This window comes from Thalassophryne amazonica, chromosome 4, assembly GCF_902500255.1.
Source record: "Thalassophryne amazonica chromosome 4, fThaAma1.1, whole genome shotgun sequence".
NCBI lineage: Eukaryota > Metazoa > Chordata > Actinopteri > Batrachoidiformes > Batrachoididae > Thalassophryne > Thalassophryne amazonica.
The window spans coordinates 25687318-25711802 of NC_047106.1; the positions used below are offsets into that span (position 1 = coordinate 25687318).

At 40.3% G+C, this 24485-nt stretch overlaps 1 protein-coding gene across 1 annotated transcript in view; it reads left to right on the forward strand.

The window, feature by feature from the left end:
- The first annotated feature begins 755 nt into the window (after nucleotides 1-755).
- The window catches only part of ube4a (ubiquitination factor E4A (UFD2 homolog, yeast)), a 30664-nt gene continuing 6934 nt past the window's right edge, over nucleotides 756-24485 (forward strand). The window contains 20 exon segments of the mRNA XM_034169288.1: nucleotides 756-860; nucleotides 2922-3146; nucleotides 3333-3509; nucleotides 5460-5572; nucleotides 6884-7001; nucleotides 7004-7035; nucleotides 7131-7290; nucleotides 7403-7605; nucleotides 7725-7916; nucleotides 8161-8494; nucleotides 8645-8771; nucleotides 10225-10532; nucleotides 12361-12493; nucleotides 17871-18061; nucleotides 18357-18457; nucleotides 18616-18729; nucleotides 21501-21675; nucleotides 21779-21959; nucleotides 22079-22226; nucleotides 22353-22510. Coding sequence (XP_034025179.1) covers nucleotides 3029-3146; nucleotides 3333-3509; nucleotides 5460-5572; nucleotides 6884-7001; nucleotides 7004-7035; nucleotides 7131-7290; nucleotides 7403-7605; nucleotides 7725-7916; nucleotides 8161-8494; nucleotides 8645-8771; nucleotides 10225-10532; nucleotides 12361-12493; nucleotides 17871-18061; nucleotides 18357-18457; nucleotides 18616-18729; nucleotides 21501-21675; nucleotides 21779-21959; nucleotides 22079-22226; nucleotides 22353-22510 — 3083 coding nt within the window. The 5' untranslated portion in view covers nucleotides 756-860; nucleotides 2922-3028.

A 24485-nucleotide genomic window follows, 5' to 3' on the forward strand; every position in this document is an offset into this window, starting at 1 on the left:
ACCATGCAGTAGGTGGCAGACATGTCTGTGGGATAACAAAACAAAGTTACTTTTTTGATAGATCTTCATCAAAGTTCGCAAAAATGTTAGAGTTTGACCACATTATATGTCCTTTAAATTTGATGAATTACAAAAATGATTACATTTTTTTGTATAATTATGTTCATATCATTACGGTATCTTGGACAAATGGTAAATGTGCTTGGTTTTAATGCACAAGGTTCCTGGTTCAAACCTCACTCCTGCCACATTTCTCCATGTAATATGGAGTTGCGTCAGGAAGGTCATCTGGCGTAAAACCTGTGCCAAATCAACATGCAGGTGCACCTTGGCTCTGCTGTGGCGACCCCAAGTCAAAACAATTGGGAGCAGCTGAAGGGACTTACTTTACAAAAAAATAACGCCATCTAAGCCTAACCCTTAACATACAAGGGCATGAATAAGATAATTTTTCAATTTAAATTGACCCTCAAGATATGAGGAAAATGCAAAAATAATTTTAGACTGGTAAGAGTTATAACCAGGTATGATTATAACCTAACGAGCTGCTCCCCTCTAATGTTTGTCAGCGGTATCGCCGCAGTTGGAACGACTTTTCTGATGACGTCACATAATAATAATAATAATAATAATAATAATAATAATAATAATAATAATAATAATACATTATGAAACTCTGTCGTATGTTCTGTTGTATTTATATATTTTAATTAGTTAAAAAAACTTTCTTCGTAAAAATACAGTGAGTGAAACAAATTGCTTCGTCGCATGTTGATGACGTTTCCATTTTACCGAGGAAGTTTTGCTGGCTTCGCAGATACAATTTTCTCCCAAAAAGACACATTTTCCCACTCAAACAGGTACGACAGCGCTTTTTGTCGTTTCTGTCCGTGACTTGGAGTGATCATTAACGAAATAGCTGTCATAGTTTGTGAGGGTAATATGAAATGTTGCCGATTGAGCACATGACAGCTCAGCATGCTAAGCTACATGCTAACTAGCGTTGATGCAAACTACTAGTTAACTCTAGTTATGCTTCTTGTGTTGTATTAAACTGTAACTGGTGGCCCGTACCACTGATTTAGAGTAGATAAGTTTAGATAAGTAATTATTTCCAACATGCCGCTGGCTGCAACGGAGCAACATGAAGTGAACACAGCTGTTGAAAACAAGAAGACAAGCTTCACCTGTGATTTATGTGTTTAGTCTCTTTTAATCACAGTCTTAAAGATTGTAATCATCTAATAGTTATTTAGTGTGTGATTGAGTAGAGTAACATGCCATGTAAAAGAACTGATAATGTCAAAAGCACAGGCTATTCTGCAAGAGGTCAAAGGCCAAACAACATGCCACGAATGCCAGGCAGCCTGCAGAGTTCATTCCAAACTTAAACTAGCCAACAGTTTTTTTTTTAAGTCACTGACGCTCCTTCAGTTACAGTCAGCAAAATGATCTTTTGGTGTGGTTGAATGGAATGAAACACTGTCTATTAATAGTTAGCTACATAGTGGAACAATGACACGGTTTTTTGTCATTTCGACACCACCACAGTGGAGATGAAATTAAACAGACAAGATATTTCATTTTCATATTTTGTACACTGAACAAAAATATCAATACAACAGTTTTGTTTTACTCCAATTTTTCATGAGCTGAACTCAAGATCTAAAACATTCTCTGTATACACAAAAGACCTATTTCTCTCAAATATTGTTCACAGATCTGTCTAAATCTGTGTTAGTGAGCACTTCTCCTTTGCTGAAATAATACATCCCATCTCACAGTGTGTGGTCTGATGAGTTATTGCACACCTGTGCACTAATCATGCTGTCACTGGGGCTAGCCACAATAAAAGGCCACTCTGAAATGTTCACTTTTATCACATGTTCACTTTTATCACACAGCACAATACCACAGATGTTGCAAGTTTGGAGGGAGCATGCAGTTGGCATGCTAACTGCAGGAATGTCGCAGGGAAGCTCATTTGCATGCTCATCGTCCTCATTGGGGTCTCGACCTGACTGCAGTTCATCGTTATAACCAACTTGACTGTGCAAATGCTCACATTTGATGGCGTCTGGCTGCTGATCACCTCTATGCGAAGGAGATGTGTTGCACTGCGTGAGGCAAATGGTGGTTACACCAGAAACTGACTGGTTTTCTGACCCCCCCCGACTCCCCAATAAAGCAAAACTGCACATTTCAGAGTGGCCTTTTATTGTGGCCAACCTAAGGCACACGTGTAATAATCACGCTGTCTAATCAGCATCTTGATATGCCACACCTTTGAGGTGGGATGGATTATCTCGGCAATGGAGAAATGGTCACTAACACAGATTTAGACAGATTTGTGAACAATATTTCAGAGAAATGTTTTTTTTTTTTTTGTTTATGTAGAATTTGTTTTAGATTTATGAGTTCAGCTCATGGAAAAATGGGAGCAAAAACAAAGGTGTTGCATTTATATTTTTGTTCAGTGTAGATTGTGGGCCCAATATGAAAAATCCAAAGTAATATTCCATATAGGTTTCCTTCCAGAAGAGTCCCAAAAAGGGGACATGACACATTTTTGGCAAGGATCTCTTTCCAACTTGATTTTGCCTTTCTGCTCCAAGCAGTCTAACTGTCCGTGGAACGTTAGATTAATTTGTTCCGTGCTGTGCATGAAAATTGGATTCTGAGTTGCATGCTGCCAACTCTGCACCCGACCACTCTGAACTGAGCAGCTTAGGACCTCCCCCTAGGGCCCCGCCAGAGCTCAATTGCACTCTATGTCTCAGCCCAGCCTGTGTTGATAAATATTATAAAAACTGTAAAATGTGGACATTTATTGCTCTGGGAAGTTTATTTATATGGCATAATTCAGTGGTTATCGATCCTGGTCTACACATATTTACTGTCTGTCTGTGTTCTGCCCACAGGTGATTGATTACGCTTGGTCTTTGTCAACTTATTGTAACTCATTGTCTTGGCTCCACTGCTCATTAAGGTTTGGTCCTTAATGGAGTAACTTTAGAGATTGAGTGAGATGACTGACCAGGGCAACAACAGCCAGAACATCTCCTGTAACCCTTTCGCTGCCCTCTTCTGTTCAGTGGCTGATGCCAAGCAGTTTGCGTCAGGACAGAAACCAGATCAGCCACCATGTGAGTAGATTTATCCACAATTCCACAAATAGCAGAGTTTATCTTCTGCAGTGTTTATTTCACTATACTATTAACTAATCTCAGCATTAGGAAGCTGTATGTGTTTCTTTTGGTGTAGTGTTTGTTAAAGTGTTTCTGTTTTTTTGCACATAGTTGAACACTTAGCTTCTGTATCTTGTTTTGTAGTGGAGGATTCAGGTGAGAGCCAGTCCGAGTCGGAGAACTCCGTGTCAGACAGCGTCGACGATAATGACGACTCTCTGGCAGAGATCAGTCGTTCCTTCCGCTCTCGACAGGAGCTGTGTGAACAGCTCAATGTCAACCACATGATCCAGAGAATATTCCTAATTACATTGGACAACAGTGAGTACAGGTTCATGTTCATTATTTCAAATTAAATAAATTAAATTGCATTGTCAAGTGTGTCGGTAGCATGGCCCAAGCAGAGGGTCACCCCTTTGAGTCTGGTCTGCTTGAGGTTTCTTCCTCAAATCATCAGAGGGAGTTTTTCCTTACCACTGTCACCTCTGTGCTGCTCTCGGGTTATATCTCGGCGATATAAATATCGCACCAAATAGGGAGTGTCAGTGCACAGCCATTTTCGGATCTGTCCAGAGATGTTCAGATTCAGGTCTGGGCTCTGGCTGATCCACTCAAGGACAGTCACAGAGTTGTCCTGAAGCCACTCCTTTGATATCTTGATTGTGCACTTAGGGTCATTGTCCTGCTGAAAGAAGAACCGTCACCCCAGTTTGAGGTCAAGAGTGCTCTGGAGCAGGTTTTCATCCAGGATGTCTCTGTACCTTTTTTTTTACATTGTCATTATGGAGTATTATGTGTAGAATATTGAGGAAAAAATGAATTTCATCCATTTTGGAATAAGGCTGTAACATAAAAAAATGTGGAAAAGGGACGCAATAGCAGGACAATGCCAAGAGGAATGGATAAAACTGCCCAAAGATAAGTGTGGCAAGCTTGTGGCATCATATCCAAGAAGACTTGAGGCTCTAATTGCTGCCGAAGGTGCATTAACAGTATTGAGCAAAGGGTGTGAATACTTATGTACGTGTGATTTCTTTGTTTTTATTGTTAATAAATTATTTGCAAAATCCCCCCCCCCCAAAAAAAACAAAACAAAAAACAAAACTTTTTTCATGTTGTCATTATGGGGTGTTGTGAGTAGAATTTTGATGGGAAATAATGAATTTACTCCATTTTGGAATAAGGCTGTAACAAAATACAATGTGGAACAAGTGAAGCGCCATGAATGCTTCTGAATGTACTGTATATGGCTGTTATATTTTTTTTACATTTTTATTACTTACTTTACTATCCATCACAGTCAATTTAATTTGGTGTAAAGCCGCCAAATAGAAAGTGAGGTCATATCTCAACAACACTTTAATGTATCAAAACCAAAGTTGGTACATGGGCTTGGGACCGCATTATGGAGAAGCATTCATAAATAAATAAATAAAAAATTATGCCATTTAATCTGTAGGGGACATTGGTACGGGTGGGGGATGCCCGGTCACATGTTGTTTGTGTGAGTCCATTTAGTCTGGTGTGAAATCAGTCAGTTGAACTCTGGCAGGGAGTGGTGAACCATACCAAAATGTAGCATTGCAAAATTTAGTGTGAAGACATCTGTTTGGCAGATTTCCTCCAGCAGCAGGGTTGGACTCACCTGTTCTATATATATTGTAGGTCAGTCCAGCTGTTAGATGATGTGCTATACCTGCTGCAAAGCTTCAAAGAAGTGTCAGTGCCTTACTGAGTGCCTGTTCAATTTTATTCCCACCCAAGGTCTTTGTTTGGAAATAAAGCATTAGCTACTGCACTGACTGTTTTCAGTAGTACCTTCATCTTTTTTCATTTTCTTAGTACCGTCAAATGTATCGGTTTCTAGAGGTAAATGGAAATTTTCTGGTAAATAACATGACTCACTGAGAAATTAGAAAATATTACAACCTCACTCACTGAAGTCCCTCTGTGGGTTGGCTGTGTCTGTGCACTACAGAAACTGCTGAAGGATGACTCATCATTACAGGAAATGCACCAAAATCCCCCCTGTTTTTGTTTCCACATTGAGGCATTGATAATGAATTTCCTGCCCACATCTTTCTGAAATAAATATCAATATGTGCTTTATTTTGGAAAACAATCAGTTGTACTTGGTTTATTTATTTCTCTGGGGAAATAATGCAGTATTTGTACTTTGCTAGTTCAGGGTTTGCTGTTTAGGATTGAGTTCACTTTTATGGACCTTAGTTTTAACCATAGTCTGTTTCTGGTTTTAACTCTCATCCACAGGTGATCCGAGTCTTAGAGGAGGAAATGGGATCCCTGCTCGCTGTGTGTACCTGGAAGAAATGGCAGCGGATCTGGATGGACAAGACTGGTTGGACATGAATAATATAGAACAGGTTCAGTTTTAACACTGAGGTGTTTTATTGGACTGAGATGGTTTGATGACTATAATAGTCTCTTGAATTTCTTCCCAATGAGACCATTGGACAGCTACATAGGCCATGGGCCAGCATGGTCCCACATGACCCCCCCCCTATAAATTTGGTATCATTAGAAAGCTTAGGATGTCTACATTAAAATTTCTGGGACTTACTATGACATAAGAGCACTTTTATTGACCTACCCTAGCCGTAAGCAAGGTTGGGTAGGGTTACTTTGAAAGAATACATGTGGATTACATGTATGTATATACATACATTTGGATTACTTGTAATCTGATTACTTTTCAAAGTAATCCTACCCAACCTGGGCTGTAAGAAAATGTCTGTTTATGAAATCTGCTATTTTGTTCTGCGCAACATAGTTACCAAATCATCATCTTTTAAGAAAATGGGTCATATAAGACACGAAATGAAAGCTGTCTTTATATAAAATTAGATTGCATTTTGAATTATGTGCACAGCTTTATTGTGTCAAAAGGTATACTTGGTTGATTATACCTTGCAAAAATCTTGCACAAGTTCAGTGTTGGGCTCGGTGACACAGGTTATGGTTATTGAATAATTTGTACATTTATGTTAATATTTATTATTATTTTATTTTCAGTGCTTGATATATATGTTTAAATACATTAGCATTAGCTGCGTACATGATGAGCATTAGTAATGCATTAACATATGAGGGGATAGTTGCTGAGCTCCTCCTCCTCTGCCTTATTTCATTTGCAGAAACAAAGTATAGTCACTTCAGCTGTACCATTAGTTTAGTTTGATGTGATGTCATTTCCTTAGGGGCACCCTTAGCAGCACTGCTGTCTGTTTCCAAACTTTTGTCTTAATATTCTCATAAAGGCAATAACTGCCTAATTTTGGAAGACATTAGACAGACACGAGTAAAGTGTGACCTCACTTAACCTTTCAGGGTTTGTCTTTCATAATCTGGTTTTGATTAAGTCTTTCTTGGATGTGTATGAAATTACTCCTAAGGGATTGTATTTAAATGCTTTTTCACATTTTTCTATTCCCAAAAGTGCTTAGCGATTGCTGCCACGTGCAAAGTGTATTGTATATTGTGGCTTCCACAATAGGAGTTCCACAATGAGAACTTGGCTCTTTAATACAGTGTCGCGTGAAGTGTTCAAGGATGTCTTCACCAGCTTGTTCACTCATCTTTTTTTGTCTTTTGTACTTTTAAAGTATGCTGAGGCGTTAACAGTCAGCACTTGTGCTGGACACTTTAAATCTTTGATGTTCCACTTTGTCCTTCAGGCTTTATTCAGCCGTCTGCTGCTGCTCGAGCCAGGAAACCATCTTATCTATATGACCTCCTGTAGCGCTGTTAACCTCTCTGCTGACCGTGACGCCGGAGAGAAATGTGCGATCCCTTACCTTATGCTAGCTACCAGCGGGCCAAAGAAGAGGTGCGTGTTGGTCTTAGATGACTGCATTTGTGGCCATTTGAATATAAATAAAATTACTCTTCCGTAATGTGTTAACATAATGATCTGTGCACCAGGTGACAAAGGTACCAGAGAAGCTGCTGGCATTTGCAATTCATTGTAAGAACTTGACCATCTCAAACACAAGGACAGTTTTACTCACCCCAGAGATCTACATCAGCCAAAATATTTATGAACAGCTCCTGGATCTGCTGCTTGAAGGAGTTAGTGGAACAGGCAGGTTCTGGGTTTTGGCCCCTTGAGGCTCTTGTGTTCTGTTATTTGATCCTTCTTTCAGTTTGCTTCTTTTCTACTCACAGCAAGTTGTAACATTTTCTCTACATTTTAGAGCCTGAAAAAGTGTTTGAGTTTGTGGAAGAGGTCATTGCTGGCCTGCTCTCTGACCAGGAGGTGCGTACCTTTGAGGAGGTGATAGTACCAGTGTTGGAAATCTTCTACGGACGTGTCAAAGACTTGGACTTGTGCCAGCCTCTTCTGTACCGTTACCTTGATGTTCTCCTCTATTTCACCCACCAGAAGGACATTGCCAAGGTTAGTAAACATTATATTGAGTAAATGTCAACTAGTTCCAAACAATTTCAGTTCTCATTAAATAATATACAATAAATTTCACATTATTTGTGGTGATGCGCATTTGCTTCTACTTCCAGGTATTAGTGGAACACATTCAGCCCAAAGACCTAGCCAGCGGCTTGCAGTACCAGAAAAGCCCACTTGGGGCAGTTTTGAGTATCTCCTGCCTGTTGAAAACTCCAGGTGTGGTGGAAGGTCACAGCTACTTCCTCAATCCCTCACGCTCCAGCGCCCAGGAGACAAAAGTCCAGGAAGCAAACATCCATCAGGTAAAAGGATTTTCTTTAATTAAAAACAGAATTACTTCAGGCACGCTGTTTGGATTTGGGTGTTTCTCTCTGTATCCTGCCACACACACACACACACACACACACACACAGCTCCTCAAAAGGGTAAATGATTTCAGGTGAATACAGACAAGTGGCTATGCTTTGTTTTAAAATATCTCCTTTCAACCTTTGCAGGCTACAAACATATTTGTGTCCAGTGATCTCTATTCTCTTTGTGTTTCAGTTTATGGGCCAGTTTCATGAAAAGCTGCATCAGATTTTGAAAAACTTGCTTCAGCGGCCTGGTGAGACGCGGCACTTGCTGCTCTCTTGGTTGGGCAACTGTCTGCATGCTAATGCTGGTCGTGCCAAGATCTGGGCGAATCAGGTGCCGGAGATTTTCTTCCAGATGTATGCGTCTGATGCATTCTTCCTAAATTTGGGTGCAGTACTGCTGAAGCTTTGCCAGCCTTTCTGCCGGCCACATTCACCTAAACTGCTCACCTTCAACCCTTCTTACTGTGTGCTCAAAGAATTGAGTGAAGAAGAACGACAAACTCGCAGTGTGCATGCAAGAGGTGAATATACAGCATGTGACAGTGTATCTGTCTGCTTCCACTGTATCAGAGTTAGTGCTGCATCTCTGCTATACCCATTTATTTGTTACAATAGGATTTTCAGGGACAATAACTAAAATTTAACCACTTAATAATAATTTGCTGTACTAGGTCTTGACAAGGAAACCTGTCTGATCCCTGTGCCCCCGCAGCAGCCACTGGACTCTTCGCAGTCTTACAGTCTTCTTACTGAAAACCTCATCTTCACACAACTTGCGCTCCATCTCGGCTTCCACAGGTACGCTTACAAAAAAAGCACTAGTGTACCTCTTATAACGCAATGAAAGTGCAAAACTACACAAGCTTCCAAATCATGTCCAGTCAACTGAATTTACCCCAGGTGGACTCCAATTAAGCTACAGAAACATCTCAAGGATGATCAGTGGAAACAAGATTCACCTGAGCTCAGTTTTGAGCTTCATGGCAAAGACTGTGAATACTTGTGTACATGTGATTTCTTAATTTTTTATTTTATTTTTAATAAATTTGCAAAAATCTCAAACTTTTTTCCACATAGACCTTATTGGGGTATTGTGTGTAGAATTTTAAGGAAAAAAATGAATTTCATCCATTTTGGAATAAGGCTGTAACATAACAAAATGTGGATAAAGTGAAGCGCTGTGAATACTTTCTGGATGCACCGTAATGATTGTTTTGTGTAAATATTATAAAATTATAAATATTATTATTATTATCAATATTAGCTTAACAAGCAGCTGTGGACTTGGTTGCCACTAGACAGATAGAAAGATGAAAGAAATGAATGAAACTGTTTTCTGTGTGAAAACTCTCTCTTATTCACTGCCATCTCTCTGAATTCACACAAAATCTTTTCTGCAGGGTTGAAACAATGTTACTGAGTTTTCGAATGTGACTGCTGTGAAACAGTCAGAAAGTAACGGCTTAGTACATCTCTTTGTGGAAACTATCTTTCTCGCTGACTGTGTTTACATGGATGCCAATATTTGACATTAACCCAATTAAGACAATTCTTCAAATTAAGCACTGCCATTTAAATGGCATTTTCTGATTAAGTGAACCTGAATAAGGTCATACTCTGAATAACTGATAGTCTATTTCTAGTCGCTTTCAGATGATTGATTTTCACAGCATTTTTGCAACACTTATAGCATAGGAGGTATAATGTGGCCATGAGTGATTAATTGGATTCTGTAACATGTAAACAAGATTATGAATGCAATATTTTTTAAACAACTCATGTAAACACCATAATTAAAATATTGTCTTATTTAGAATAAGGTCAAGAGTCTGATTTTTGTTGTCCATGTAAATGTAATCACTAAATGCTCCTAATCCACCATCAGTCCAGCAACCACTAACTATCCAGCAGGTGGCAAACGCATCTATGGGATATTACATAGCAAACCAAAGATGCTTTTTGGATTTTGTTGGTGCGCCAACATTCGTCTTTAATATATGCCTTTTTAATTGAGTGAGTTACATCCATCCATCCATTCACTCACTGCGTTGTATGTAGTACAGAGGTAGGCTTTTTCACAGCCAAGGAAAAATGTGTGCTAGAAGTTTAAAAAGTTTAAATCTGTAGCCGCTCCTCAGCTGTGTAGAATAGTGCGCTCAACTGCACAGATCTTGCATGAAAGTAGCATGTTTGTCAGGTTTACACAATATATTAACATGGACCCTATTGTCGTGTGTGTCTGTGTGTGAAGACTTCATGAACAGATGGTGAAGATGAACCAGACTCTGCACCGGCTCCAGGTTACGTGGCAGGATGCTCAGCGGACAGGCAACCCGATGTCAGAGCAGCTCTTGGAGCAGTTTGAACGACTGATGGTTATTTATCTGTCCACTAAAGCTGCTGTGACGCAGCCGACAATGCTGCAATGCTGCCTGAACCTCCAAGCTTCCACTGCTGCTCTGCTGGTCCAGTTTGCTGTGGGAAACCAGGGGCCGGAATATGTAGCGCTCACTTTTCCCTTGGACTCGCTGCAGGATACAGTGCTGTGCTATGTACCAGGTGGGTCCAGATACATCCAAACATCTCAGGTTTCTTCTCATTTCCTCAGGCTTGTATTAATCGGAGTTTAATTTTATTAATTATTTGGGTTTTAGTTTTTGAAGGGGACTTTGTAAAGTAGTAGGGTGTGCAAACCTTGGAGGCTCCTGCTTTATAACCATAAGATGGCAATGATAGTTTGCATCTGATGATCCAATCTGTATAGAAGTGATCAAAATATAAAATTTGAAGGTATAAGGTGACTGCACCTTATACCTCAGACACACTAGACTTTTTTTAAATGCATGTGTACTGTTTTCCTTTTTCTTTCATCAGTGGATTAACAGGAAATTAAATGTATAATGTCTCTACATCATCTAAACAATTATCCAGTAATACCATTTGAGATTCTTTAAAGAAACTAATACAACACAACAAAGGGTGCCAGTGATCTCTCAGCAATAAACTGATCGTAACAACCTGATTCAATACAACTCTATTTGCTCATAAGGAAACACTGCCTCACAAAAATTATGGTATGTAGTCCTGTCACAAAAGTTACATGTACTTTTAAACATGAAACCTGGCCACCTTTACTGAATCACATTTATTCCTGAATATTACATATTTAACAAATTTTCATTATTTTCAAAAGATACACACATTTAAGGTTCTAAATCTTTTGTGCAGTACTGTAGCTCTTAATTAATTTTCCACACTACTATATATCACACCGGTGTATTAGTCACATCTGTTCAAAAGTAATCATAAACATAAAAGCTACATTTATTTTTGAAACATGGTGCTTCATGTATCAGGAGGCAACATTAATTTAATCTCAGCATTATTTGCTTATAATGCAAATGCTGCATTAGCCATCAGACATTTATGGAATAAGTTGATTTTGTATGAGGCTTAAAGAACTCTGGATTTAACTGGTTCTTGTCACCACTAAACAGATGAAAACGTCAATGCAGAGCTAAACATGCATGTTTACTTCAGGAAATGTAATTAAACTTTTAGAAACTACTGTGCATTTTTTACACCATTATAATTAGTCATACCTTAGCCTGCCCAATCTTCTTGTCCTCCAGCTGTCCCACGAAGAGCAAAATAGTCAAGTACAGAGTAATACAAAGGTTATTCCCTCTTCTTTTTTAAGAGCTTGGTCTTTCAGTTTGGGAGCATGATTTATTAATTTCACTCTTACTTTAAGACCCAGCACATCCTCATTCAGATTTTCTTCTTCTTCTTTTCTGGTGGTTGGCAGCCAGCTTAACAGCAGCTTCATTCAAATCACTATGCAGGAGAAACTTGTCATATGTGTAAATTTTGTGGTCATAGTTGATAATAGAGTGTCCTTTGGTATATAAGTCGCTTTGAAATACAAGTTGCAGTACCAGCCAAACAACTTTAAAAAAAAAGCATGACCTATTCTGGAACATGCAGTAATTTGAAAGTGGTTTAAATGAACAAAATACAGCATATCTTATTTGGTAGCATTTAAAAGTAGAAATCAGTACATGTCAAAGAACAGCACCAAAATAATACATATTTTCATAAAAAACATTATAGTGAATCATATGAGTAGCAAAAAGCAAAGTTGTTATTTATTAATTTAATACATTTTCCCTGAATTTAATGACTGGTGTGTAATCGTGTAATGTATGGCTGAGTAACATAATTCATGTTAGTTAAAATATGTTTTGAGGTTCATATTTTTAGCCTTTCAGACCTTTAACTCAAGGTTAGACACTGCATTTGTTTTCGGCTTAGGCTATAATTGCAGTGTAATTACTATAGTACTTTTATTTAGACACTAACATTTTCTTGTCTTTTTTCCACTCAGAATTTTTTGCAGAGAGCTTGGGAGATTTTTTCATCTTCCTCCGCCGATTTGCGGACGATGTTTTGGAGACATCTGCTGAAAATCTGGAACAGATTCTAAACTTCATCACTGTCTTCATGGGCAATGTAGAGAGGTACATGACAGTTAATACCACCTTCCACAGGGAACTGGTTAAATTTACAGAAAACAGTCTACCTGGCAACAAGAGAGATTTGACATTTCCATGAGATTTCATCAAGTGGGATTTCTGTATTAGTCTCTGCCTACATAATGTTTTGGATATGTTCTATGAAACCACCTTAATTTATTTCATTTATATAGCGCCAAATCACAATGAAATTGCCTCAAGACACCACTCCAATCTCTGGATGGAACCGCACCTCAAACAGATAGAAAAAAACAATCAGGCATCAGAAAGACAACAGATACAGTGTAATTTGTCAGCATTAAGCAACAAGAAAAACAGAAGTAATACTAAGGTGATCGCCGGCAACTAGCCATAAGCTTCACTAAAAGACCCAGACTTTAGATAAAGTTGAGGCTGCGGCACGATCCGTTTCCTAAAAAATGAATTTAAAGGGGTAAAAAGCGTAGTAACATACTATGCCAGTATGTTAGCCATACGAAAGGGAAAATAAGTGTGTCTTAAGTCTGGACTTGAAAGTCTGACTTTTATTGACGCAGGGAAGTCATTCCACAGAACAGGGGCATGATAAGAGAAAGCTGTGTGAAGCGCAGACTTTTTATTCACCCTAGGGACATAAAGTAGCCCTGTACCCTGAGAATGCAGAGCCCAGGCCAGTACATAGGGTTTAATTAGGTCAACTAGGTAGAGAGGTGCCAATCTGTGAACAATTTTATAGGTTAGTAGCAGGCCGTTAAAATCTGGTCTCACAGGGACAGGAAGCCAGTGAAGAGACACCAAAATGGGTGTAATGTGGTCAGACTTTCTGCTTCCTGTCAGAAGTCTGGCAGCAGCATTTTGAACCAATTGGAGACCCCTAATGCTGGACTGCGGTAAACCAGAAAATAGAACATTGCAGTAGTCCAATCTAGAAGAGACAAACGCATGAATCAGGGTCTCAGCATCAGCCATAGACAGGATGGGACGAATCTTCACTATATTTCGCAGGTGGAAGAAAGCATTCCTTGTAATATCTCGAATGTGGAGGTCAAAGGACAATGTAGGATCAAAAATTAACCCAAGGTTCCTCACTTTGTCACTGTGATGTATGACACATGAGCCTAGGCTAAGCGTTAACTGGTCAAATTGATGCTGATGTCTCACTGGACCAAGAACCATCCTTTCAGTCTTATCAGAGTTTAAAAGTAGGAAGTTGCTAGACATCCAACTTCTCACTGATGCAAAACAGTCTTCTCAGGATCTTATGTGGATGAGATTGCCAGCAGTTATCGGCATGTATAACTGATTATAATCAGCATAGCACTGAAAGGTAATCCCAAAATGCTCTAATATGTGCCCAAGGGGTGCTACAGTGGTTTGCAAAAGTATTCATCCCCTTGGTATTTCATGCATTTTAATTTGTTTATGGCATGTCAAATACAAAAAGTAAACCAGTCTTCTCAGTATAAAAATTTCTAAAATTATCTTCCTTAAACTCAAGCTGAAAGCAAATCTCTAAAACTTGATATAAATTAATTAAAAATATAAAAGCCAAGATGATGGGTTGCATAAGTAACCGGCCCCTTTGATATAATACCTGTAAAGAATCTGTTTAATTGCCAGTTTTCTTCATACAAGCCAGGGGATGGATACACGAACATGTCCAAGTCACTGAATATGTCTTGAATTTTATTTGCATCAGTTACGAAGAAATATAAGCAGTATGGCACTCTATGGTAGATCTGTGTGGAGTAGACAGTTCTCAAAAACTGAGTGCCTGTGCAAGAAGGAGAAGAGTGAGGAAAGCCACCAAGACACCCAGTCAACCCAGAAGATGATACAGGCTTCTGTGGCTGTGATTGGAGAAATTGTGCACAGTGCATGTTTTGCATTTTGTATCCCCAGTTATACAGCTTCATGATGAAGTGGTACAGAGGAGGGTTTTCTTGAAAAGAAGACCTGAAAGTTCAGCTACAATTTGCCAGAAGGTACATCTGAGATGCAAGCCTAGATTTAATGTTTTGGTAAAAGAAAACTTCACTGGTGGAGGTAACGAACGATCATGGCACAATGACTGAAGATGTCTCGTTATCATGGACACTCTCCTGGACCCTTAAGGTTTTCTCAGGTGTAGACAAGGTTTCAAACCATGACTTTGTGGAATGCGTATCCATGAATGTGAGAACAGGGCTTTACCGTGGATAAGATGATTGTAAAGTGAGATGAGGTTTTCAGCTTTGTTTGGCAGCCTGAGAAATAACTATATAAAGAGGAGTTAATTGTATAAAAAACTAGCAAAGGAAAAGGAGCTGGCCTGGCAATATTTTGATCTGGGTTCAAATCCTGCTTATGCTACCTTTCTTGGACAAAAACAAGACACTTAGGGCTTGATTTACTTAAGGTTTGCATATGTAAAAAAAAAATAAATAAAATGTGCATGCTGATTTACTAATGGTGCACATTGAGGATTGTGTCTTTGAAATGCACAAATTATACTTTCCATTTAACATGTTTGCCTTCATGAATAAGCAATTCGACATCTGCTTACCCACGTGTGCAATATTGTAAGTGTTGAACATTACAGTAGGTGTGGTTTTCACACGCAACATGATTTGTCAATGCCAAAAACAATTTTAGGGGCTATCGCACAGCACTGGTTTCACACATTCTAAATGACAGACACTCATGCAGCTCTAGTCCCCACCTCTCATCTATGTTCGGCACAGCATACAGACACAAGGAGTGGACTTGGAGTCTATTTACACCAGGGTGACTTAAATGGGTAAAATCAATATGGACTAGGCTGGGCGGGTGCTTGTCACAGCAGCGGTGCTGAATCCAGGCTTGTGCCACACACCTCACATATCCCATGAAAGAGCAGACAAATCATTTTCAAGGCATTCATTTTTGATTTGGTAAATGTTCAATCAATGACATTTTGGTTAAAACAGTTGTTTATCTTCTTTTGTCCATATCTGCTTCATTTGGTGCTTACGCTGTGAAAATGTGAAAAATTGTCATTTAAATAAACCTGTCAACCTCATGTTACCTAGTAAATCACCTGCAGAATGCTCTCCAATCTAATGTGCAAAGGTTTGGAACGCCAGCACACTTAGTATATGAGATTTGAGTACATCAGGCCCTTAATCTGCATCGTCTTAGTCCACCCAGCCTTGAATGGGTATCAGCCTCAGCTGGGGGAGTAACCTGCATTCGACTGGTGTCCTGTCCAGGGGACTCTCATGCACATCATGCCACAGAATTCAGAGATAAATACAGACAGCCTCTGGGCCCACAGTGCCTCACAAACGTATTGACCCCCTTGGGGCTTTTACACAATTTGTTCATGCCATTTGGAACACAAAACGTAATTCAGGCTTCTCTATATTAAACTTTCTTAAATTGCTCTCCTTAAACTCAAACTTCAAGCAAATCTCTACAACTTATATAAATGAAATAAAAATATTGAAACCAAGATGATGGGTTGCATAAGTAATGGCCCTCTTTAGTATAACACATGTAAATAATCAGTTTTACTGCCAGTTTTCTTTAGACAAGTTGGGATGGATACATGAACATTTCCAAGTCACTGAATACAACCCCTGGCAAAAATTATGGAATCACCGGCCTCGGAGGATGTTCATTCAGTTGTTTAATTTTGTAGAAAAAAAGCAGATCACAGACATGACACAAAACTAAAGTCATTTCAAATGGCAACTTTCTGGCTTTAAGAAACACTATAAGAAATCAAGAAGAAAGATTGTGGCAGTCAGTAACGGTTACTTTTTTAGACCAAGCAGAGGAAAAAAATATGGAATCACTCAATTCTGAGGAAAAAATTATGGAATCACCCTGTAAATTTTCATCCCCAAAACTAACACCTGCATCATATCAGATCTGCTCATTAGTCTGCATCTAAAAAGGAGTGAACACACCTTGGAGAGCTGTTACACCAAGTGGACTGACATGAATCATGGCTCCAACACGAGAGATGTCAGTTGAAACAAAGGAGAGGATTATCAAACTCTTAAAAGAGAGTAAATCATCACGCAATGTTGCAAAAGATGTTGGTTGTTCACAGTCAGCTGTGTCTAAACTCTGGACCAAATACAAACAACATGGGAAGGTTGTTAAAGGCAAACATACTGGTAGACCAAGGAAGACGTCAAAGCATCAAGACAGAAAACTTAAAGCAATATGTCTCAAAAATCGAAAAATGTACAACAAAACAAATGAGGAAACTGGAGTCAACGTCTGTGACCGAACTGTAAGAAACCGCCTAAAGGAAATGGGATTTACATACAGAAAAGCTAAACGAAAGGCATCATTAACACCTAAACAGAAAAAAACAAGGTTACAATGGGCTAAGGAAAAGCAATTGTGGACTGTGGATGACTGGATGAAAGTCATATTCAGTGATGAATCTCGAATCTGCATTGGGCAAGGTGATGATGCTGGAACTTTTGTTTGGTGCCTTTCCAATGAGATTTATGAAGATGACTGCCTGAAGAGAACATGTAAATTTCCACAGTCATTGATGATATGGGGCTGCATGTCAGGTGAAGGCACTGGGGAGATGGCTGTCATTACATCATCAATAAATGCACAAGTTTATGTTGATATTTTGGACAATTGAAAGGATGTTTGGGGATGATGAAATCATTTTTCAAGATGATAATGCATCTTGCCATAGAGCAAAAACTGCAAAAACATTCCTTGCAAAAAGACACATAGGGTCAATGTCAATGAGCAGATCTGATTTGATGCAGGTGTTAATTTGGGGGATGAAAATTTACAGGGTGATTCCATAATTTTTTCCTCAGAATTGAGTGATTCCATATTTTTTTCCTCTGCTTGGTCTAAAAAAGTAACCGTTACTGACTGCCACAATCTTTTTTTCTTGATTTCTTATAGTGTTTCTTAAAGCCAGAAAGTTGCCATTTGAAATGACTTTAGTTTTGTGTCATGTCTGTGATCTGCTTTTTTTTCTACAAAATTAAACAACTGAATGAACATCCTCTGAGGCCGGTGATTCCATAACTTTTGCCAGGGGTTGTATGTCTCGGACTTTATTGACATCAGTTATGAAGAAATGCAAACAGTATGGTTTCAGTTTAAGTTTAAAGAGGATAATTTTAGAAATTTTATTGTAGAGGAGCCTAAATTACTTTTACTTTTTGTGTTCAAAATAGCACGAGCAAATTAAAATGTGTAAAAGGCTGAGGAGATGAATACGTTTGCAAGATACTGTAAGACTTACTGCGAGTGGAAAAGTGACTTTTAAAATCTTATGAACAGTCATTTCTTGGGTGAATCGATTTGAAGAACTGTGAGGCAACAAGGGTTTGATATGATCACTTCAAATCCTTTGCTTGCACTTGAACAGGATGAAGAATCCTCACCTAAGAGCGAAGCTGGCTGAGGTCTTGGAAGCTGTAATGCCACACATGGAGCTGTTGTCCCCCAGTGCTGCTCAGCCAATCATGTTCCAGCGAGAGAGAGTCTTCTGTACCTACAGACATGCACCTCAGCTGGCAGAGGCCCTCATCACTGTGTTTGTAGACATTGAATTCACAGGTGAAGCGCATCATCGTATTCGAGTCACCAACTTGGAAAAATAAATGGACTGAATTTAGCATTTCACTAAATGTTTCTTGCATTAAGAACTACACATTTTTAGTTTGAATCATGGTCCACAATAAATACATGTACAGTTACTACATGAATTATAAGTGTTATGTCCCAAATCTGAAAATGTGTAAGAAGAACCTGCTAAATGCTGCCTGTGGTTGAAATGCCTATCAGCAGTATTCTAAAAGTGAACGGCTCACGCACGAGTAAAGTAGGGTTGTTTTTTTTATCTCTCCTTCAGGTAATCCTCACCAATTTGAGCAAAAATTCAACTACAGAAGACCCATGTATCCCATCCTTAAGTACATGTGGGGTAAAGATACCTACAGAGAGAGTATCAAGGTAACAGATAGCTGATGGTATTTATTTATTAAAAAAAAGTTTAAGAATTTTTAAGATGGTTGCTAATTCACTCATTTTTGTGCCTTGTCAGTGCACTCTTGGATTGGTGACTTTCACATGTACTTCATGTGGCTTCTTTCTTAAAATGTCTGTTTTAGCACTTGGCAGACTATGCATATGAGAACCTGGAGGCCATGAATCCCCCTCTGTTCCTCAGGTTCCTCAACTTACTGATGAATGATGCCATCTTTCTACTGGATGAAGCCATTCAGGTGATAATTTCATAATGTATAATGATCTTGCACTGCATTACTTATATAACTGTGACCACTCACGTTTTCTTATATTTGTCCACCAACGTTTTAGCATGTGCTAAATGTTAGATTAGCATGAGAAACCACAAAATACTGCATACGCAGAAAGGAATGTTCCACCAATCTGACATTGCGTAACAAACGTTGATTCATATACATAGACAACACTTACACATTTATACACTGATACAAACACTTTACAGTAATGGTACATTAATTGACATTAGTTGATGCAGTAATAAGCATTAACTAAGTTAATTAAGAGTTAAATGTGTTTAGCAGTTAATTATTAATTGCATTCATGTTAGAAATCATTTATTAATGTTGTTCATGTTAGTTACTTCAGCAGTACGCATGAACTAACTAAATGTTTAGTAATTATTTATTAATGGTGTTTATATTTGTTAATGCAGCAATAAGAAGCTTGAACTATTAGTGAATTAAGTGAACTGTTTAATAATTTATCAATAATGTTCAGTATTTTTATTAAATATATATTAATTGTTCAGTAATGTGTAACTTAATACTCTTAACATGAACACCTAATAAATAATTACTAAACACATCCATCCATCCATTTTCTTCCGCTTTATCCGGAGTCGGGTTGCGGGGGCAGCAGCTCAAGCAAAGCCTCCCAGACCTCCCAATCCACACACACCTCCCCCAGCTCCTCCGGGGGAACCCCAAGGCGTTCCTAAGCCAGCCGAGAGATGTAGTCCCTCCAGCGTGTCCTGGGTCTTTCCCGGGGCCTCCTCCCAATGGCACATGCCCGGAACACCTCTCCAGCGAGGCGTCCAGGGGGCATCCGGAAAAGATGCCTGAGCCACCTCAACTGACTCCTTTTGACGTGGAGGAGCAGCAGCTCGACTCTGAGCTCCTCCCGAGTGACCGAGTTCCTCACCCTATCTCTAAGGGAGCGCCTAGCCACCCTGCGGAGGAAACCCATCTCGGCTGCTTGTACTCGTGATCTCGTTCTTTCGGTCATGAGCCAAATCTCATGACCATAGGTGAGGATCGGAACGTAGATCGATCGGTAAATCGAGAGCCTTGCCCCCCTACTCGGCTCTCTCTTCACCATGACGGGCCGATACAGCGACCACATCACTGCAGATGCTGCACCGATCCGTCTATCGATCTCACGCTCCATCCGTCCCTCACTCGTGAACAAGACCCCGAGATACTTAAACTCCTCCACTTGAGGCAAGGACACTCCACTGACCTGAAGAGGGCAAAGCACCTTTTTTCGGTCGAGAACCATGGCCTCGGATTTGGAGGTGCTGATTTTCATCCCAGACGCTTCACACTCAGCTGCAAACCGCCCCAGTGCACACTGAAGGTCCTGATTTGACGAAGCCAACAGAACCACATCATCTGCAAACAGCAGAGACGAGATTCTGTGGTTCCCAAACCAGACCCCCTCTACACCCTGGCTGTGCCTAGAAATTGTGTCCATAAAAATAATGAACAGAACCGGTGACCAAGGGCAGCCCTGGCGGAGGCCAACGTGCACTGGAAACAGATTTGACTTACTACCGGCAATGCGAACCAAGCTCCTGCTGCGGTCGTACAGGGACCGGATAGCCCTTAGCAAAGGACCCCGGACCCCATACTCCCGGAGCACCCCCCACAGGGTGCCCCGAGGGACACAGTCGAACGCCTTCTCCAGATCCACAAAACACATGTGGACTGGTTGGGCGAACTTCCATGAACCCTCGAGCACCCGATGGAGCGTGTAGAGCTGGTCCAGTGTGCCGCGACCAGGACGAAAACCACACTGCTCCTCCTGAATCCGAGGTTCGACCATCAGTCGAATTCTCCTCTCCAGTACTCTGGAATAGACCTTACCGGGGAGGCTGAGGAGTGTGATCCCCCTATAGTTGGAACACACCCTCCGGTCCCCCTTCTTAAACAGAGGGACCACCACCCCGGTGTGCCAATCCAGAGGCACTGTCCCCGATCGCCACATGATGTTGCAGAGGCCTGTCAGCCAAGACAGTCCCACAACATCCAGAGACTTAAGGTACTCAGGACGGATTTCATCCACCACAGGAGCCTTGCCACCGAGGAGCTTTCTAACCACCTCGGTGATTTCGGCCTGGGTAATGGATGAGTCCGCCTCTGAGTCCCCAGTCTCTGCTTCCTCTTTGGAAGACGTGACGATGGGGTTGAGGAGATCCTCGAAGTATTCCTTCCACTGCCCGACAACATCCCCAGTCAGGGTCAACAGCTCCCCACCCGCACCGTAAACAGTGCGGGTGGAGAGCTGCTTCCGCCTCCTGAGGCGTCGGACGGTTTGCCAGAATCTCTTCGAGGCCAACCTATAGTCCTTCTCCATGGCTTCTCCAAACTCCTCCCAGACCCGAGTTTTTGCCTCTGCGACCGCACGGGCTGTGGCACGCTTGGTCTGCCGCATCAACAATGGAGGTGGAGAACATGGTCCACTCGGACTCCATGTCTCCAACCTCCCCCGGGATCTGGGAGAAGCTCTCCCGGAGGTGGGAGTTGAAGACCTCACTGACAGAGGGTTCCGCCAGTCGTTCCCAGCTAAACACAGGTAAGTTTTAATTTACTGTTAATATACATTTCTGCGTTATTTAATGTACCCTTATTGAAAAGTGTTGCCTATGTCTTTTTAGAGTCAATATCTAATCAAATCTACTAAATAAGTGTTTTTGGCCATCAAACAAGCAATTCACTGAGTTTTTTTTTTTTTTTTGTTTTTAATGTAGTACCTGAGTAAAATCAAAATTCTACAGCTGGAGCGAGATCGGGGGGAGTGGGAAGGCCTAGCAAATGAAGCCCGAAGGGAGAAGGAGTCAAGCCTGCAGATGTTTGGACAGCTTGGACGCTTCCACAACATCATGTCCAACGAAACCATTGGCACGCTGGCTTTCCTCACCTCAGGTCAGGCACAAAAGATGACCTTTCTGTATCCATTTGAAGCTGACCTCTTCCCATGTCATGTATTGTTTTTTTTTAGCAATAATAGCATTTTCCTTATTTCCAGAGATCAAAGGAGTCTTTGTGCACCCCTTTGTGGTTGAAAGGATCATTTCCATGCTCAACTACTTTCTGCAGCACCTTGTGGGTCCTAAGATGGGTGCCCTTAAGGTCAAGGACTTCAGTGAGTTTGACTTCAAGCCACAGCAGCTGGTTTCTGACATCTGTACCATCTACCTCAACCTTGGGTATGTCGTGAAAAACTGATCCTTTACAAACTGAAGAGATGATGGAATTGCAAACAAAGGAAAAGTATTTAAAAGTCAACATTCAGATTGTTTCAATAAAAGCTGTTTGTCTTTGACAGCAATGAGGAAAATTTCTGTGCTACAGTCCCCAAGGATGGACGTTCGTACTCTCCTACCCTCTTCTCTCAGACGGTTAGGGTACTGAAGAAGATAAACAAGCCTGGGGACACGATTGTGGCTTTTGGGCTCCTTGCTGACAAAATAAAGGTATAACTCCACGTTCTTTTGCCAGATACAACACAAAAATGTGGATAGTCACTTAATTCTAAGTCTACAGCCTATTGGTTGTATTGGAAACACGTTGGGTTTTAAAAAGTATCTGTTGTGTTTTAGTCTCATGCAGACAGACACCAGCAGGAAGAAGAAACATATTCAGATGCTCCAGACGAGTTCTTGGACCCCATCATGTCCACTCTGATGCTGGACCCTGTTCTTCTCCCTTCATCCAGTGTAACAGTAGACCGGTCGACTATAGCAAGGCATCTACTCAGGTATTTTCTACAACAGTGTCTGTTTTACTGAGTGGCTATCATCCTGTGTTAGTAATACTGTGACATGATCCAAAAAGCCCAAGTTGTTGTGGCTCACACCTGGATATTTTCAAACATAACATACAGTGGGGCCAAAAAGTATTTAGTCAGTCCCTGATTGTGCAAGTTCTCCTACTTAGGAAGATGAGAGAGGTCTATAATTTTCATGATAGGTACACTTCAACTGTGAGAGACAAAATGAGAAAAAAAAATCCAGGAAATAACATTGTAGTATTTTTAAAGAATTTATTTGTAAATTATGGTGGAAAATAAGTATTTGGTCAATAACAAAAATTCAACTCAATACTTTGTAACATAATCTTTGTTGGCAATGACAGAGGTCAAACATTTCCTATAAGTCTTCACCAGGTTTGCACACACTGTAGCTGGTATTTTGGCCCATTCCTCCATGCAGATCTCCTCGAGAGCAGTGATGTTTTGGGGCTGTCGCTGGGCAACATGGACTTTCAACTCCCTCAACAAATTTTGTATGGGGTTGAGGTCTGGAGACTTGCTCGGCCACTCCAGGACCTTGAAATGCTTTTTATGGAGTCACTCCTTCATTTCCCGAACGGTGTGTTTGGGATCATTGTTATGCTGGAAGACCCAGCCGCGTTGCATCTTCAGTGCTCTTACTGATGGAAGGAGGTTTTGTCTTAAAATCTCACGATACATGGCCCTGTTCATTCTTCCCTTAACACGGATCAGTTGTCCTGTCCCCTTTGCAGAAAAACAGCCCCAAAGCATGATGTTTCCACCCCCATGCTTCACAGTAGATATGGTGTTCTTGGAATGCAACTCATCATTCTTCTTCCTCCAAACATGGTGGTTTCATCTGACCACATGATATTCTCCCAATCCTCTTCTGGATCATCCATATGCTCTCTGGCAAACTTCAGAAAGGCCTGGACACATACTGGCTTAAGCAGGGGGACACGCCTGGCACTGCAAGATTTGAGTCCCTCTGTGTAGTGGATTTTTGTTCACCGTTCTCATGATCATCTTGACCCCACGGGATGGCATCTTGCGTGGAGCCCCACATCGAGGGAGATTATCAGTGGTCTTGTATGTCTTCCATTTTCTTACAATTGCTCCCACAGTTGATTTATTCACACCAACCTGTTTGACTATTGTAGATTCACTCTTCCCAGCCTGGTGTACATCTACAGTTTTCTTCCTGGTGTCCTTCGACAGCTCTTTGGTCTTGGCCATGGTTGAGTTTGGAGTCTGACTGTTTGAGGCTGTGGATAGGTGTCTTTTATACAGATAACGAGTTCCAATAGGTGCCATTAATACAGGTAACAGGTGGAGGACAGAAGAGCTTCTGAAAGAAGACGTTACAGGTCTGTGAGAGCCAGAAATCTTGCTTGTTGACCAAATACTTATTTTCCACCATAATTTACAAATAAATTCTTTAAAAATCCTACAGTGTGATTTTCTGGATTTTTTTTTTAACTCATTTTGTCTCTCAAAATTGAAGTGGTACAATTTTTGTTGCCCTGCTTTGAACTTTTTATAATGTTTCTTTGTCCCTCTGCAAAAAGGGTGTCCACACTTGCACACAATATACCAGATGGGGTCTAAGGAAAGATTCCTTATGGATATAATTGAACAACTTCTTGATAAGACCAAGCACTCTATTAGCTTTTGCAGCTGCATTACTTATATACTTGGAAAATTATAAATTATTGGTAAACAAAATACCTAAATCTTTTTCTTCCATAACTATCTATTTTATCTCCATTAATATAATATATAATACTCATAACAAGGATTTTTTTTTGCACCGAAATACATTACTTACACTTTTTGCTATTAAACTTGAGTAACCATTCTTTTGACCAAACCGGTAACTTATGTAAGTCATTCTTAATACAGCTGTAATCCACTGACAGCATTGGGTGAAACAATTCTGTGTCGTCTGCAAAAATTTTGC